This window comes from Photinus pyralis, unplaced genomic scaffold (assembly GCF_008802855.1).
Source record: "Photinus pyralis isolate 1611_PpyrPB1 unplaced genomic scaffold, Ppyr1.3 Ppyr1.4_LG1, whole genome shotgun sequence".
Classification (NCBI taxonomy): Eukaryota; Metazoa; Arthropoda; class Insecta; order Coleoptera; family Lampyridae; genus Photinus; species Photinus pyralis.
The window spans coordinates 14,127,829-14,146,906 of record NW_022170249.1 but is presented as its reverse complement, the minus strand read 5'-3'; the positions used below and the strand labels follow the sequence as shown (position 1 = coordinate 14,146,906).

Sequence of the window (19,078 nt, the reverse complement as noted above, 5' to 3'; positions counted from 1 at the left end):
GTCTAGGACAACTCGCCGTCGCCGACTGCCCGTTGGCGATTCGCCGTCGCCGACCCGCCGTCGAACAAACTCGCCGTCGGCCAAACTCGCCGTCGGTCAAGTCGCTGTTAGCAGAATAAATAATAAAAAATACTACTAAATGTTTGTAAGTGCAATCAGTTTGTTCTTATCAAACAAAACACTCTAAAATTACAAAAATATTTTTGGTTATACATTATACATTTACATTTCATAATTATGGGCTAACCCCCTAAGATATTCCGAAATATCACTATCAATCAATCAATCCGTGTATTTTACGACGGGTACAGGTAAAGGATTAGTCTGTCAGCATTAGAAGAAAGAAAGGATAACATACTTTGATGTCCAAGCACGAAAACCGAAGTGCAATTATAATTTACAACTGTTGTGAATTCTTAAAAGGGTGTAGGCGGTTATTAATTTTCAAGGAAGGTCTTTTTCACAACGGTTTAGGTACAATTTTTCTTACTATTTTGCATACGATAAAAGGATTTAGATCGTTTTGGGGGGCTCTTGGATCTGGATCAAATCATGATTTTTAAATGTATCTGGATCTCTATCTAGATCCAGAATTAAAGGATCTTACACAACACTGCAAATAACTACAGCATTCCAATGATGAAACGAGATTGCTAAATAATATTATATGACTAAACTGATTGCAGTTATAGACATCTAAGTGTTAGATTTAAATATTTTAAAAAAATAATCTTTATTTTGTTTCTGGTGACGGCGAGTTAACCGACGGCAAGTTGACCGATGGCGAGATTGCCCGACGGCGAGTTGCCAACGGCCAGTCGGCGACGGCGACTTGTCCCTGCCCGTTAATTTTTGGGGGTTACATTTTTATATTTTCTACAAAATCAAATGCGCAAAAAACCATATTTTCCTGATAGCAGGACCCTCTAAATTTAAGGCCAGCAAGGTTATAAAATGGAAATTGATTATCTCCCAAAGCAACGTTTTTGGACAGAATCGCGCATGCTCAAATGCGTCAAACTCTCATTTCCGGATAAATGACTGAACCGTTTGGAACCAAATTTGGTACTCTTAGACATAAAAGGCAGAATCGCGCATGCGCAGGTGTGTGGGTGGTATCTGTGCTAGCCACAGCAATTTTTTTTTGTTTTGTCGTGAACAGAATATTGTGTTCTTTACGCTATGTTACTCTGTTGAAGATCACAGTTTTTCAAGGGTGTTTTTCAAGGCCGGCGGTTATGTCGTTAATTTAGAGGCTGTCGGTTTTACGCTGTCAAGTTAGAATAAGTTTTATACGTTTTTCAATTTTAGAACTGCTAGTTAGTATTATTCTTATTTTTGTGGTCATTTCAGACGCATTGTGCACCTTTACAAATTTAGCTTGTTCCAATTTACGACTTCTGTGTCATTTTTTTATGTATAAAATTAGTTAGTTTTCAAAAAAAATTCACAGATTTCGCAATCCTTGCAACCATCGGAGAATTGGAAATGATAATCGTATAACCTATAAAGCCGTAAATAACCCTTATTCACACGGAATAATCTTGCTTCACTCGCTCGCAAGCTCGCTCGTGTCGCAAACGTAAATTTTCTGAATATTAAGCGGCGTAACATGCTTGTAATACTATCACGGGCGATGTGCGAGAATTTTCAATTCGAATTAACAAAACCCCTACGGACTGTTAGGTAAGTAAGTACCGTATCGAGAGTATCCGCGACTTTTCCTAAATCTACCGATTGTAGTCGAGTACGGTACAATCAACACTAGACGCGACACCAATTGTCTTCTTTTCTACTCGGCAACCCTGGTAAATTCATACCCATACAAAACATAAGCATTTCCAATGCTAAAATCTGCCTTCGCTTGTCACCCTAATTTTCAAATTTGTTCTGCGTATTGCGTAAAATGTAAAATGTACACCTACATTAGTAGAAGAAAAAAGGTTTAGCTCGAACCAGTTACCAGAGCTTTCGAAGTTCTTTCGAAAACTTTCAAATTATCAACCAACACCATCTTCAAATAACTTTTTATCGTTCCTTTGTGAGTACTGTTTTCCGACGTTCCGTTCTCAACATATATTCTCGCATTTTGAACTTTACCACCCCCGCCCCCCTCCCACAGGTTTACAATTTTGACGTAAGGATCGAATTTTCCTTTATTACAGTCCAGGGTTAACTCTCGGTGGCACTAGGATCAGAGATCAGATCTCGTCCTGGAGGGGCTCCTAGTGCTACTTTGATGTAATTGTGTGTACACACATCGGACAGTTTTCGTGGATAATAATTTCAAACCAATAGAAATCTCGCAACAGAAATAAATGGGCTTCGCAAGTGTGGTTAATTGTTCTTTGAATGTGTTGTTCTGCCAGTACTGGATAATAAATGCAAACAGTACGCTTTCACCAGGAATGCACTAATTAATTAGCAAAATTGCTATTAGAACGAAAATATTATTGTCATCCATCTTCGTTAGTAAAATAAAAATTCCTAAAAAAAAGGGAAAAATCTCTGCATTCTTTATAAAAATGCGAACCGTTATTTCGTCCATTACTGCATTAGAAAAGTAATTTTCTTGTTATAACGCAGCATTATTCTTTCATAAATAACGCCGCATTAATTTTTGTTTACTTTCACATCTCTGACAAATGCTCTCTTATTTTGTACCAGACACTTCATTTGTTCTATGAAAAGGAATAACACCAAATTTATCAAACCGAAAAAAGTTACTTCTTTACAACGTGGAATTGGTAATTTATGTTTCACCATCACACGCGTATTTATGCCTTATGTCGTGATAACTTGACAAATATATATGAATATTTCCTGCGACCTGAAATAGTACAATACAGCTATTGGTCAGGATTTTCTCGTTCTCCTCACGAACCATATATTCTTTGAAGCGTGTTATTTCATAGCTAACTTTTGTATTCAGTGGAGTTCCTGTACCTCCAGGCTCGTCTCATTGCAAGAGTATTATTATTGTCTTATTTATTATTCTCTTCTCATTTCAAATATATATAGGCACATTTATAATTAAATTCCAAATGCCACGGCTTTGATTTATGAGAGCTTTTCTTTATGAGAAAATAAAGTAAAACTTCGAGACTCTCGAGAACGTATTTGAATTGAAGATGATGAGGAATAAAACAAAGTGGGCGATTATCATATTTACGTGCATAATCCTACATGCAAATAATATACAATCGTAAAATATAATATCAAAAGGTTTCCTGAATGCAAAAGCAAATATTTGAATTTTAGAAATTCTAATAATTTAAATAATTGGAGACAAATTTGGGGGAAGTGTTAGAATGTATTTATTCACGAGATTAAATGAAACAAATTTTCTCTACGTTTCTTTTGCAATTTGTGCTCCCATCGTGGCAATTTCCTTGACAGTCAGAATCATTTAAGTCATCTGGATTGTAAAGTGTTATCTAATAACAATAATAATAATAATAATAATAATAAAAACACTCCCCACGACTATTAAAGCGGCGTACCTCAAACTACAGGTACGGCCATATATTGGTGCTCCTAGGAAATGTTTTAGATGCCAAAAATTCGGTCATCTAACAAAGTTCTGTAGAAACGTCCCAACCTGCAGTTGTGGAAAGGAGCAGCATGCGGAAAGCGAACCGTGCTCCGACCCACCAAAGTGTACAAATTGTGGAGGACCACATAAATCAAACTACGTCAACTGCCCAACGTACGTAAAGGAAAAAGAGGTGATGAGAGTACAGGCCACCCAGAAAAATATTAACTTCCGAGAAGCAAGAGTAATGGTCTACGGTAAGTCATACGTGGTACCGTCAGAAACATTTGCGGATCGCACAAAGAACATTATAAAAACAAATACAAATTTAAATGACCTGGTTAAGACGACACTAGGTAACCTAGATGGTCCTGCAAGTCGCACACCTTTCAAAACTCCACAAACACCACCCACTGCATCGAATAGCAATATCAAGCAAGACGAGAATACCTACAAATGCAACCTCTCTGACTGGTCGTATAATCAGACCGAAACCGACCCTGAAACAGAATCCATATCCGACGCCGATGGACATTCGGAAAGCGATAAAAAGAAAACCGATCCCCCCGATGGACAGAAAAAAAAACCTAGGGGATACCCTAAAGGTGTACCAAGAATAAGCCAAAGCAAGGACCCGGCAGTCACTAGCTATAACCCAGACCGCTACAAAAGGAAATCAAGCCAAAGTAATTAACGTATAACCAGAGAAATAGTACTGTGATACAACGATATACTGTGATAATCTATTCGTAATTATAATTTATTTACATATTATACCTATATTTTATATATTATTTTATCTGTGCGTCTAATCAATGTATGTATATTTCGTCTATTTTGACAATCTAATAACTTATTTAGATATATTCCTATACTTAAATACTTTAAAATGGCTACAGAAAAGATTTTGCAATGGAACGCAAGAGGGATTAAAAATAAGTACGACGAAATAAGGCAGATGGTTGGAGATATAGAACCTATCATAGTTGCCATACAAGAAAGCAAATTACAAAGTGGAGAAAGATTTATTATGAAAAACTACCAAATATTCCGAAACGATTTAGCGCTAGAGCCTGGCCAGAGAAGTCATGGCGGAGTACTTGTGATTGTGAGAAATGATGTACATGCGAAGACGATTCCCTTAAACACCTCTCTTCAAGCAATTGCGGTAGAAATACATACGAGCAAAAAATTCAGCCTGTTAAATATATACTTACCTAACGCGTCATGGACGGAGGCACAATTAATGAATACTATCTCTCAAGTACCCCAACCGGTACTAGTGGTAGGAGATTTTAACTGCCATAGTACGCTATGGGGATGTACAGTCTCTTGTAAAAGTAATGTCCCTCGGATACCTACCACTGTAGCATAGGCAACCAACATCCCAGCCGACTAGTTCAAGTTGGATTTGCGGGTGTGGGAGGTAGGTAGGTATCTAATGCGGTTCGTTTTCAGCAGGTATTCCCACTTTGCCAAACTAAAAATAAGTTAGTAGAATGAAAATGAATGGCATTTATTAGCTCAAAAGATCTGCGCTGCTTTAATCTATCCTTGGTTTAATACAATAGAAATTTTTACATTTCTTTCAATTGGTTTGGTGCGTTTTAAATTTGGAAATAGTTTAGCTAAAATAATGACCTTTTACTTTTAATTTTTTCGAGTAGATTTTCTTCTAACAAAATAAATGTGATGATTTTGTCGTTTTATACTGACATTGAAATTGATGTCTCATTATTAATTACTCGGGCCTCCTAATGGAATGCGATTATCTGCACTGGAAGCGCGACAATGCCGTTCCTTTTGTAACTACCACCTCCCACTCCTTTCAAACCCCGGGATGACACCCGCGGAAAAATTCAGCTGTTTTAATTATTTTTCCCTAATTTCTAATCATTTCACCTGCATGAAAAAGCCGGTTTAACTGGTAACTAATTTTTTTGTCAAAAAATATACCTATAACCTGGACTAAATATCCTTATAATATGCCTACCTACTCAAAAATATGCAACGTAAAAGCTCTCCTAAACCACAGATTTATTTAAATCTGTGCCTAAACTAAATTCGATATTAAATCAACCACGACCAAGTATCACAAATGCATATCATTTAATTTCTGATGCTAGTTACAAAAGAAAGGTATTGTTGCACAGTGCACTTGTAGGGCAATTAATCGCATTCCATGAGGAGACCTACTCGCAAGTAATTATTAATGACACTGGAATTTCAATGTCATTAAAGGACAAGAATGTCACCTTTATTTCGTTAGAAGAAAACCTACTCAAAAAATTAAAAAGTGAAAGGCCATTATTTTGTCTTAATAGTCTCTAGCTAAACTATTTGCAAATTTAAAACGCACCAAACCAATTGTAAGAAATGTAAAAATGTTTACTGCACCAAGCCAAGGATATGCAGCGCAGATCCTTTGAGCTAATAAATCGATGGCATTCACTTCTATTCTACTAACTAGTATTTAGTTTGGCTAAATGGGAATATCTGCTGAAAATGAACCGCATTAGATAGCTACCTCGCACACCCGCAAATCCAACTTGGACTAGGCGGCTGGGATGTTGGTTGCCTATGCTACAGTGGTAGGTATCCGAGGGACATTACTTTTACAAGAGACTGTACTCACAACTACGCTAACTTTCTTATAGCTATTTGTGATGGGATTTTTACGAAATTTTAGCAGAAGTTGCATCTCACAAATGGGAAATGCGTATGAAAGTGGAAATGCGCTTTTTGTAAATCGTTAAGGATTACTTGTTTAACTTGTTAATATATATACCTACTTATTAGTTATTGTATCTTTTAGTGTAACGTTTCATTTTTAATATTTAGGTAGCTAGATATTTTAGAAGGGTTTAGTTTCATTTAATTTTGTTACGGAAGGTACCTATGATATGCTTTCTCTGTATTCTTATAGTTGTCCGCTAATTGTAATTTAATTCGGTTGGGCAATAAATCACACTATTTTTATTATTCAACAGGTTCGGAGCGACGCCACTTGGACACGGGTACGCTAACAAACCCAAGGTAAAATCGTAAACTTTTGTTAGATCGAATTTTAAACTCATCTTCTGCAGAGGAAGGATTCATCCGCCAACAAGCCTAGGAACGACAACCGTATCGAAGGAAAGATTGGTTTGGTCAAATAGTATTATAGGTATAATCCTCTGTGATGATGGACAAAATAGTGAATATGAGGGCAGACATGCTGGTCAGAAACCCTATTCAACGACGCCCTAGCGTGTCGGTGTCGGCACACCCCACAATTATAAATCTCATTATGTCCGAGGTGGTGGCAAAGGCATTATGAGGAATGGCAGCACGTTTGGAGTAGAGTGACGGTGGCATGATTTACACATCAAATCAAATCTATTTTATACTGAAAGAACTGTTGTGGTGCAGAGTCGGTCTGGATGTGCACAGGTCGTGGGCATTATGAACTATGAATGGGTTGTTACAATCCTAAATGATATGTCGTAGCTAATGATGTTTGAGGAAGTCACGAAGACCAGCATACATAACTACAGGGTACCCCTGTACAATCATTTTAACCGCCCATATCCATCGGTACCCGCAAATAAGCCTATATGCAACTAAAATGTATATAATTTAAATTAATATACCTATACACATAAACAAATCTGCCACCAAGCAGAGCTGCGCATGATTGTGGCGATGTGAGAAGCTGGGGCTTCAGTTATACTTTCTTTAATTGAATGAACGCGAAGAATCTATCAGGACTGCAGTGACGCGCCTGACGAGAACGCACATTTTAGAAGTCTCACCGTCAGCGCCGCAGAGAAGGGGGGGGGGCGGTTTTTTTGTTTCGAATAGTTACTATGATTATTGCTACAATTACTTAGCAACTTAGCTAAAGTATTTCTTTTGTCTTTCATTTATTGCATCCATCCCGTAATTATATGATGTGTTAGATTATTTGCCAAATTACTTAACAGCATTCTACAGATGCATTTCGGATTAGGTGAATTCCAGTCAAGCATGGGTATTGGCATTTACTTATAGCTAATTACAACCGATTGTGCCTTTATAATTATGCTGATCAGACTCCTAATTATGCACAGAGATACGGCAAGACCAAGATTTCATTGTGTTTTCTACGTAAATACGTTGGTTTTCCAGTTTTCAGTATCGCTGCATTTAGACAACCCAGGCACCGATATATCGATAGGTACGCCACTTGTTAAAAGGCATCGAGATGTGCCAGTACTCCATAGCAACTTCGTAAAAAGTAGTCGATTTTTACAGTTGTAGTAGGTATATCTAGTTCGTGATATTTGGCATTAGAGTCGCACGTCTACCACATTCACACTCCTCCAACTGAGAACGGGGGGGAGAGGGGCAGGAAGCTTCGACGAATGAGATGGGAAATATGTATCGCAATTTTACATTATAGTCCATAATCCAGTCAGATTAATTTTGGGAACAGGTGAAAACCTGACTGGGCAAATCAGGTGTAAAAGAGAAGTGGGAAATCAATTACTGAGTGGTTGACTGTTATACCCTTCTCAAGGTAGTCGATTTGCATCCTAAAAATTTAACGCCTCATCTTGACCTTCCTGGTCGAGGTAACTGGCTCTCCCTTCTTCATTGCCAATCCGCATCCAACTCTCTGCAAAACTCTTCGTCCTCTATGAATTCTAATTCTTGGTTTTTCAAAATTTTCTTGACGTGTCGTGTGATGATGTGATGTCCGAATTTTGCATGCCAACTTTGAAGCGTGCTACTAGTCATTAGATTGACCTCGCTTACAGAATTTTTTGGGAAATTTTCCGCGCCGAGGGCCTCGCTCGCGAACGTCTCGTCTTTCGATCCTTCTTTCAAGCCTTGTTTTCCTTTTTTGCAATTTTTCCGGAGGTGTTCCGCAGGTCCGCGCTGCTAACACTTATTATTATTGAAATTACTTCCATGATTACTTAAAAATGCAATTTGAGCCAAACTACCCGTGCCGTTTCATACGAAACCAACAACACTATAACCTTTGACTCTCGAGATCTAATAATTATCTGACTTGCCGCACGATCTCCCCTTTTCCAAGCTTTGAATCTCTATTTTTCGTATCGTCTCCCGAATAAAATAATACCTGCGCGAATTTATCGTTCCGATGCGCATATACATATAAACAAATAAATCCTAGAATAAATCTGTCATAATACCATAAGTACCTAAAAACTACATGATTTTCTTAAAACAATAATTTTTTTTTTTTAGAGAATGCAAGAATGTATTTTCACGCACCGTCAACGTCACGAACCGTCTAGATAAGTTTCAAACATTTCTTTGGCGTGACGCTGATGCTAATGTTCTTCTATTTAATCTGAGAATAAGAACAGATGGTCCAGAATAAAAAATCCAATCGCAACCATCCTAAGAAATTATTGACGTAAAGTGTGAATTGGCAGCAAGATTTACGTGACGTTGCCGGTCCGTGACGTGACGTTGACGTTCCGTAAAATGCGAATAGACCTTAAAGTGAAACAAATGATTGTGCATTCTAATGATATGTGTCATTCTTATTTCAAATGCACGATATAAAATAATCTTTGCGGACCTGTTAAAATTTGAAAAGGAGAATTTTGAAACACCCTTTTCAGCGTATTTTAACACGCCCACGTTCACTTGCTTCTTCGTTCTCTTATTTTTTGTGGCGTTTTGAAATCAATCCCGAAATCCGTTTTGATTTCTACAATTTATTTAAGTACGTACTTAAATGTTGTTTACGATTACAACAAGAGTTAATGAAATCATTTCCGTTTAAGTACTGTAAGCTTAATTTTGGCCAAGTGTATTAATATGAAATAAAACAGAACGTAGGGGAATAGGAATGTATGCTCTTCTTGTGTCACTTGTATTATAAATTTCTTTAATATTAAAGTCTAATTAGCTACATGTGCCTAGATAGGATGTGCGCTATGCAATCCAGATATAAAAGTGCTGTTTGTGATTCATATTAGCTATAATTAGAGTTATTTGCTCTAGACATTACGAGCAATTGCTTCAATTTATTTATTTAATTACCAAAACTCATTCAAGACGCCTATTATTACAGAACAAGTCTACTATAAAAACACTTGAGTCTTGAGGATTATTTCATTCAGTGAGTGCGCAGATTACAGATCGGGCCAAAATCAATACATACTATGCTGTACATATATTAAATAATCTTCTTGCGTGTATAATTTTGTCGCGTAAATGCGATAAGGCCACACCATAAGCAGCGAATCTGCTAGTATATAATACACGAACGATACCTTGTAAATTGCGCAACGCCACATACAGTAGCCGACAACGTCGACAGTTTACGTATCTAAGGTGCGCCTTTTATTATGAACATTGATTTTACCCTCATAATTCAGTGTTTTTTGTGTTAAAATGGATGACCCATACTTGAATGGTTACATATTGAATAGAAAAGCGTTTTTTCCTGATGATTGTGATGGTAATACTGGTCATAGACACAATAATCGCCAGCAATCGAGAAGCGGTATGTAATTATTGTTTATATACAACATTGTTATAAGGTTATGTGTGTTGCACCTTTGTTTATACATAATTAATCCTGATGGGCGGAAATGAGAGGTCGTTTATATATACAGCGCGTTTTTGTGTGTCACTGTGAAAGGAATTTCAAACCAAATTGGTTTGCTTTTTTGAAGAGACATCTGTGACATGAAGGATAAGCTAATCACTCACTGTCTCAGTGTCTCACTCTGTATATTATGTCTCCTTTTGCACTCCGGACGCTGAAAAATGTCGCTCACTATCTATTCCTTATCTGTATTGTAACTCTGTTCCATACCTCGTTTAGGGTATATTGGATGATAAATATAATCTCACTCACAATGCTCTGGAAGCATCCTGTATAAAGCCTTAATTACAGCGTTGTGCTAGAAATTTTTGTAGATGGCTGTGGTGTATTTAACATCTCTATATTCCTTTTATCTATTATCTTATTAAATAGAATACCTCTTGGAAATAGCTTTGAGAACATATTGCACACCAGGCCATCTTTGCTTATTAAATTTTTGTTGAAATTAGAGGAATTTTCAATTCTTAACTTTAAGCGTTATTAAACCACTTTGAAAACACACGCCAAGTAACACTTATCGAGCCAAAGGAATAGTAATTCAGAAGCATTCGTGTTCTCGTTTTGCATGCGATTGCAACAAATGGCACGCGATCTATGCTAATAGTAGGTTGTGTACTTATTTAATGATTTTACAAATTAATTGTTCTATATTATCAACGAAAATTTTAAAAAAATGCTTTAGACTGACCATTTTATAGAATATTAGCATTGACTAATACCCTCCCTTAGCCATTTAAAAGTACCTACCTAGGAATGCACTTTGCGCTTACGCACTTCGTGTCTCATACACAGTAGTAATTTCATTCCAAAGGTGTAAGTACATATTCATATTGAAAAACTGTTCGTCATTTTTGTTCATAAAGTACCCAAATAACGCGCACTGTAAATAAAAAAGTTTGCGATTCGATTCAGAAATTGTCGAGAAGCGAAAAGGGCACTGTGAGTGTGGATCGATTAGGCTCAACATTGCCATTGCGTATTATATGCCTAAATCTATGCCCATATTGAATTTCACGCAATTCGGTTCATAGCAAAAGGAGATGTCAAAAGAGCCTTCCTTATTTTTTGAGCTACATTTCCAATTCACGATTTACAAATAAAGAATCCACCTGCAAAATTTCATCGTAATCGGTCCATTCGTTTTCGAGATATCGTGCTAACCGGTAGACGGACAGACATTGCAAAATTATAAACTCGCTAGGAGATAGGATATATGTACCATCAATAATGTGGTCTTTCATACAGTTGACGTAAGTTGATCTCGATGAATGGGCGGGTGCTGAACCTTGGGATGTTATCGTAAACCCGCCAGCGGTATTGAAGTAGCCGTATACTGGCGCCTGGAATCTGGAACTTTCCGCTGCAACTTCGATAACTCAGTGGAAAACAGCAACTGTGAATTTGATGTACTCATCGACCTTTGTATCGATTGAATCTGCTTCATCGGAAATACACAACGCCTGCTTTAAAACAAACGCAAATGTAGGCTGGTGAAATTTCCATTGGTGCCCGTGACTCAGAACTCGCTTCTTTTGGAAATTTTCCACATTTATATCGAATGCAAACATGATGCAATTTCTTCCGCGATTAGGGTTACGTTTATCAAGCACTAATGCGACTACGAATACAAACTCACGCTTCACTTCACACTTATAAACTTTTATATTATTGCCGTTAAAAGACAATGGGCTGTGTAGTCCAGGCATTGAATTTATAAATTCAATGGTCCAGGCCTCGGTCCAGGCTATATAATACTTTTTGACAAAAAAATTCGTTAGCGGTTCAAACCGAGGTTTTCATGCAGGTGAAATGATTAGAAATTGGCGAGGAAATTGAGGAAATTTAATTAAAACAGCTGAATTTTTCCGCGAGCGAAATCCCGTGGGCTGAAAGGGATGGAAAGTGGTATTTTGCAATTTGTGGCAAAATTATTCATTTTAGACGAAAATGTTCAATTTAAAAGTTTTGTATCTGCATTAATTTCACATAACTTCAAATTTTCCGAGAAAAACCGGAAACTTTTTCGTTTTAATATTTGATTTTTCCGAAATAAAGTCGTAGGGGTCTGAAATGAGGAGGAAGCGTAGCTTATTTTGTGATAAAAAAGGAGGCAATTTTTTTGGGGCCGTAAAGTTGAACTGTTTCCGAGATATTCACGATTTTCGAAAAAAACACCTCTTTTTCAAGGGGATGAAACATCTATTTTTTCTCATCGTACAGAGCTGCACGGGGTAGCAAAATTTTCGTGAAGACTTGTATTTTATTGAGCAAAAATAAAACATATTATTCCAATAGAAAAAAATTTTAGAACATCGCCAAAAACTGGAAAAACAGTTTTAAGATATATGTACCTACACGGTTTTTGACAGGATAAATATTTTTTTTACAACTAAATCAAAGTGTTGGATCCTCTTATGTTGAAAACTAATGGTCAAATTGGGGTAAAGTTAAATTTAAAATGCGAATCAATCATTGAAACCACTTGTGGGATATCTCTTTTAGTTTCAATAATTAAAAAGAACTGAATTCTGCATTTTAATAATTCTGTATTTAAAAAAAACGAGTATACCTATTTATTTATTATACTTCAGAAATGGTCGGTTTAGACTATGACATTATTTTTTGAATTTGTTTTGAACGTAGGGGTCACATTGAATTTTTAGATTTTTTTAATAAAGAATTTACTATGGATTTGTATATTACATTTTAAATATAAAACTTAATTATTCAATTGTCACGAGAGTGTCTTTTAGACAAAAATCGGTTTTGGATAGATTACTACTTTTAACTTAATAATAATATATAATAAAATCTTGCCAAAAGAACGCTTTACTACATTTAAAACGACATTTTTATTAATTATCTTGATTATAAATGTAAACTACCAAAGCAAATCCGCAAATGAGTTTGGCTGCAATTTCTAAAGCACTGTCGTGCAAATTGAATAATAAGGTATTTTGGTAAAATCAAAGTAGTAAATTCAAAGCTATGGCACGTCAGAGAACAATAACTCTGATGAAAGTTCATAAGATGAAATTTAGCGACTCTAACGCAAAAAAAAAGTTCTATGCCATTCTGGCCATATTTATCAAATTCCTCTGTAAAGGTTTCTAAACGTCCCACTTCGACTCGGTTTTCGTGCAAATAGAAATAAAATAGAATCCATATCCATGACAGCCGCGAAAAAAGAGCACTCTGTATAATGACAAATAATAAAATAATAATAATTATTATTACTTTGGTATTTATTATATAGTTTAATTAAAAATCATTTGCGTTCCTCTATGGCGGATAATTGGCTAACTGCCTTATTGGTTCTAAGTAATCAGAAAAAGATATAGCAGACAGTATACATTTGGAAAAAATAGGGACAATGGGCGTTAAAATGCCGTCGTTTAATGTTGTACGGTGTATTATTTTGAATTTTTATTGAAGTCGGCATTTTTTATTGCATACACCCCCCTCACTCGGAGCCTCTGACTACGGCCCTGCATGAAGCTCCGAGATCCCACACCAACGATACCGTCCACAAAATCCTAGAATTCAAGCTCTAGTCAACGAAGAAGTAGATCGAAGACTGGCCGAAATTATCATAGAACCGTCTCAAAGTCCGCGAGTTCGCGGTTCGCCGATTATCATGGTCCGAAAAAAAGATGGCAATTGGCAAGTGCGCTTCTATATCGATTTCCATAAAGTCGACGAAGTTACGGTAAAAGATGCCTACCCACTACCGTTCATAATTAAAGGGATTCAGGACCGCCGCCGGTAGAGGACTTTTTCAGTTTAAAGTAATGTTGTTGGGTTGGGTTACAGCTGGTTGGTTTAACCGGAGTAGTAGTTTTTGCTATGGTTACAATAATGCTGTCATAAGTGTCCAGTAAGATAAATTCATCACCTTGGTTTCCAGGTTAAGTTCTATCCATCCGTTGTATTTGTTCAAAACAGGGCAGAACTACTAACAGAAAATAAGACCACCGTACGACCACACTGTCTATAAAGTATAAAGTTACTGTAGAGCCTGTACGGTAAAAATTATTTTTAAAAATGAAATAACACAGCCGCGATCAAACACGGTTTAAAACTAAGCATGGAGTACCGTGGAGTATATTAATCAAAAACAAAAAAGAGGCACACTAATGTGTGGAAAACGTTCTGATGCAAAGGTCTTCTAAATCAGGCGAAAAGTGAGAGAAATTGAAAAAGAGGCGGAGTTGAAACATCAGAAGAAGACCTTTGCATCAGAAGGTTTTCCAAAACATTACAATTTTTGAGATTTTTCCTCGGATTTTTCAAAATTTGAAACTGTTGAGTTTCTTCAAACTCTTTCGATTTTTTTACTTCTTTTTAATGCTTGCTTTAATCAGTTGGATTAGATTCTTAAAACCTGATGCTTTGGATGCCTATGACCAATTAATTTTTTTCAATCATTCCGTCCGAATTTTTATTGCTTCAGACTCTTCATAATTTTACATTAATCAAAAAATTTGCAAATAATAAACCGCTGGATTAACTTTGCAACTAATTAAAAGTTTTAAAACCCACCATTTATAAATAAAAACCTTCAGTGACTCTGCAAGAATTCAACCATATACGCATAGTTTCAAAATAGACTTGGCACATTTACACATATGTACCTACGTGTCTACCTAATCATTTAATCACTGGCAACAGTTTCTATATCTACAGTGAGTTCTAATGGCAGATAAATCAAACATTACTCACGTTATTTACCTGCCGACATATAGGCAATTATACGAGCTTTTGAGAAACGATAATGTTTGGCAGATTATAACAAAAATCTCATTGTGATTTATTTTTTGACGCACGTTTGCCATTATGTCTATTAATTGTTACTTTTGATATACTTGTTGTGGAGTAATTTCCAGAAGTTGCTCTTACCTGGTCAGATTGACTTAATTTACCAACGTATAGTGCAAACTGTATACCTAGATAAATCCCATCACTTATGGAACAATAAAGTTACTGCCGATGAGTAACTACCTCTGACTTCTGGTCATTTTCGTTCATCAAATGGGGTACCACGGGGATCCCATATGGGACCACTCACTTAAATATAGAAGGGATGGTGTATTGTGACTATCTCCTTCCATAAAATAATATAAACACGAGTATAAACACTAACCTTTAACGAATATCTGAAAACCTTTAATTGGGGTTGAAATTTCTTGTCCTTTGTTGGTATTTCTTTTAAAAACGTAAAATAAATCCCAATGATTCACATTCTATAAATACGCTCGTAAATATTTTCCTTCACGTAGTGTTTACGGACTGGAAAAATTTGCCTTTCACGATACAAATAGAACCAAAATAGTTTGAGTAAAATTAAATTAGTTTAAAAATAGCGAAATATTAAGAGGAAGGACATAATTTTAATCAAAACACTTGTCAAAAAAATGAGAAACGGTTTTACGTAGAGCGTATTTTTGGATTTCTAACACGCAGTATTAATAACCGCCGCGAGTTGGCAAGCATTTATCTTGAATGCAATTTTGATTCAATCTGAGCGTTTGTTATCCATGTAAATAATATAAATAATAGTTTTGTCTTTGTTTTGCAAGTCAATTTGTACATGTGCCAGCACGTCCTGGCGTATCCGTAGTCGTTCGACGAAGTTTGAAAGACGTGCACGTGAAAAAGTTTTTCAACTTCATAAAAATTGTGGCGAGAGTTCTGCCGATTGAAACGAGGGAGAATGTGTTCGCGGGGCGTTCTTCTAACAGCACCCTCGGAAGACCACGATGATGGAGTGCACTCCCTTTGCTTCGTCCGCCTCAATTCGTATTTCGGCAGAGGTAAATTAGACCGTTCGCTATCACTTCACAGTTCACAGACACGCCTGTTTTCATTTTATTGAATTTAATGCGTGCTATCTTGTCATAAAGTCAGGGGTAAGGCAAAGGGTCGTGACTCGTGACTCCTATAAAATCCGACCTTTAGGTTGTCGTCCTAACAATCGGGTTTCTGACAACTCACTGTGTCCAGTCAAAATTTCACACACACCGATGAGTTATGAACATGCAAGAAAAGTTCTAGGGTGTGGAGTTAATAATTTGTTTAATTAATTTGCAAGGAACCTCGTAAAGTGTGAACCTCTTCAAGGTAACCTGAAACAAAGCGATGTTTTCAAAAATAGATTCCCATTGTAAATAAAATTGTATCTCACCATAGACCTTGAGTGCTTCAAAGTAAACTCCATTGTTAAAGGCTTCACAGTGGATTTCACTTATTGATTTGTTCACTTTTTGCATTTCCCAGTTTTATACAAAAGCCTTCAAAATATAATAGTGCCATGCCATTTTCACCTTTATGACTCTTTAAGTGCAAATTTAAAAATTAATTGTTAATTCAATTCTCAAATGTAATTTACAAGCCACTGATAAGAAAATCGCTTACTTAGAGAAGAATCTTTCACGAACCGAAATCCAGGTTCATGGATCAGGACCTAATAAAACTCGTATGCAATAAATTTTGCAAGTACAGTACTTCATCTCTTCAATGCTCATTGTGCTGTACCATAACTCAAAAAAAGGCATACAAAAAAAACATACGATTGTGTATATTATATAGACTTAAATCGTTATTTTGTTGTTATTTGCGACATTTTCAATTAACTAAATACGAAATTAGATCACTCACTAGTGGGCGGGGGACACATTGTGACCCGAAGGCCCGATCTTCAAATGAGCATAACTTTCGTTTGACAGTTATTTAAAAAAACTGTTCGACAATTCTGTTCCTTAACTCATCAAGTATGTATGTACAGTTGTACACAACGAATTTCGTGGAATTCTCTCCATTTTCGATATCCGGCCAAGAATTGCAGTGGCATTTTTTTTTGAATTTTCAAAATAATTTCAGTTTCGTGATACCAACTTTCGTACCCTTTGGTGGTAGCAATTTTGAAATAATTTTTGCAAAGGGCATACCCGAAAACCCATTCAAAGTCTTTCTAACTCATGGTTGCTGAGAAAAAATTAAAGAAATGGAAATTACGCCACTCTACAACCTAAATTTTTTTTACATACATATACTTATATGTAACACCCCGTATACTGTGTCCGAGATAAGGAAGGGCCACTATGAACAAAGGTCTAAGAAGACAGCGTTTAGTAATTCCTGTATAATTTTTGGTTTTTGAAATATTTTGAAAAAATCAAATTTTTCGATTTTACGAACTATTTTTTCTGGCGTTATCTGACCTAGAGCATAACTAATGACATTTCTCCACAGCAACTTCTAATGCTCTTTAAGGTGGCGTTGTTAATTTTCTAATCCTACGTTGGTCCTGATATTCCGATATCATATTCTTAAAGCCCTTTTTATTCTGAATTCAATGATGTATAGGTTTAATTGCCGTTGCGCCTTCTTTTCGGGATTAACTAAAAAAATCCTATTACGGACGTATACACAATTTTTTGTAAAACTAATAATTTTTAGGACAATTACCGCCTTTGTAGTTCAATGGTAAAGCGTTCGGTTATAAATCCGGGGGTCGGGTGTTCGAACCTGGGCTGAGGTAAGAATTTTTCATCTGTGGCAGAGATGGGAATTTCCTTAGACCAGTTTCGAGCATTCTGCCGGCTACTTCGAATTAGGTTTTCCTGCAGTTTTCCTAGTTCGTAAGGTAAATACCGGAGTAGTATAGAACAACTTCAGACCTTCTGCAGAGGCACCTCTAAAAAGCATTATGCGGGTCACTCTGTAATTGGGCGCAAGCCTGTTGGCGGCCCAGAACAAGAGAGGGATAATAAATAAATAAAAAATAAAGATTTATATCATTTACGTATTTAATAGCCTTACAGCAATCCAATGAGTGAATTGATACAATTTAATAGAAAAAAAACAAATCAAATTAATTTAACAAAAGATATGAGAATTAAAATAAAACAAGAAAGGAATTTGATTAAAAAAAAACTAAATTTAGAGCATGTTTGAAAAGAATTCCCATATTTTCTGAACACAGATAGCATCTTCTCATCGTCGATTCACCCCTAACTAGCATTTTTGGAGTGATGCTAACAAATGCTTCCAGAACTAATCCCCTCAGTGTTTCTTCCGTTGGACAATTTTTCCGATATACTGGATGAACGCGTTGGCGTTTTTCCGAATCCGCACTATTCACTTTTTCTGGAAATAGCATTGAGAGATATTCTCGAACGGCTCTGGAATTATGTGCAGGTACACATCCTGTTGTATGTAACAGATCAAGCGCATATACAGGTTTTGATTCAAATTCGAGGGCCACAATGGGCGTCTCGAAAAGTGTAAGAGGTAGGTAGGTATTTTAAATTTGGAAAAGTTGCTTCAAAATGTCCACTACTTTCGGAATATCATGAAAAAAACAAAATTTTGCAAAATCGTTTTTATTTTTTACCGGAAGTATTTAAAAAAGATAGTATTTAAAAAAGATAGGTCAAAATAAATGACACATTATTGTCATCAGCATCATACCCAACAAAATTAATGCATTTTTTCGCGAAGGATCCACGAGGTCTTTGATATGTATTTGAAGTTAGCATTCAACGTACGTTAATGCGCTTGCCTGATGCTAGAAAGAGATTGAAGTTATATGTTGTACGCTTATTATTCGTGGATCCTTCGCGAAAAAATACATTGCCGTTTCCCTATGGTGCGTTCTACCTTGGACACACTGTATATTTACCAAAGTTATAGCTGGACAATTGGATCTTCAATAAACTTCAACTTTTTTTATACTGGATCTTCCTGTTGAAAGGCATAAAATGCCCTCTAAAAAACCTGGAAACCCACCTCTCTTATTACAGGCCTCTTTTATTGCAGACATTTTTAGAACCGAAGGTCACATTAGGTTCAAGTTCAATGGATGCGGCCCGCGGCATCGTGGTTAGCGCAGGCCTGCACCCTAGTGGGACTTGTTCTTGTATGAA

General features: G+C 36.3%; 1 protein-coding gene across 3 annotated transcripts in view; it reads left to right on the top strand.

Annotated features, from left to right (window-relative positions):
- The first annotated feature begins 9,724 nt into the window (after positions 1–9,724).
- Positions 9,725–19,078, top strand: part of LOC116158882 (AMP deaminase 2) — a 29,807-nt gene continuing 20,453 nt past the window's right edge. The window contains exon 1 of one of the 3 annotated variants that reach the window (XM_031471737.1): positions 9,725–10,046. In XM_031471737.1, the coding sequence (XP_031327597.1) occupies positions 9,935–10,046 (112 nt within the window). In that variant the 5' untranslated portion in view covers positions 9,725–9,934. Of the gene's footprint in view, positions 10,047–15,753; positions 15,965–19,078 lie in introns of those variants that run through there. The other 2 variants (XM_031471739.1, XM_031471738.1) reach the window with 2 other exon arrangements.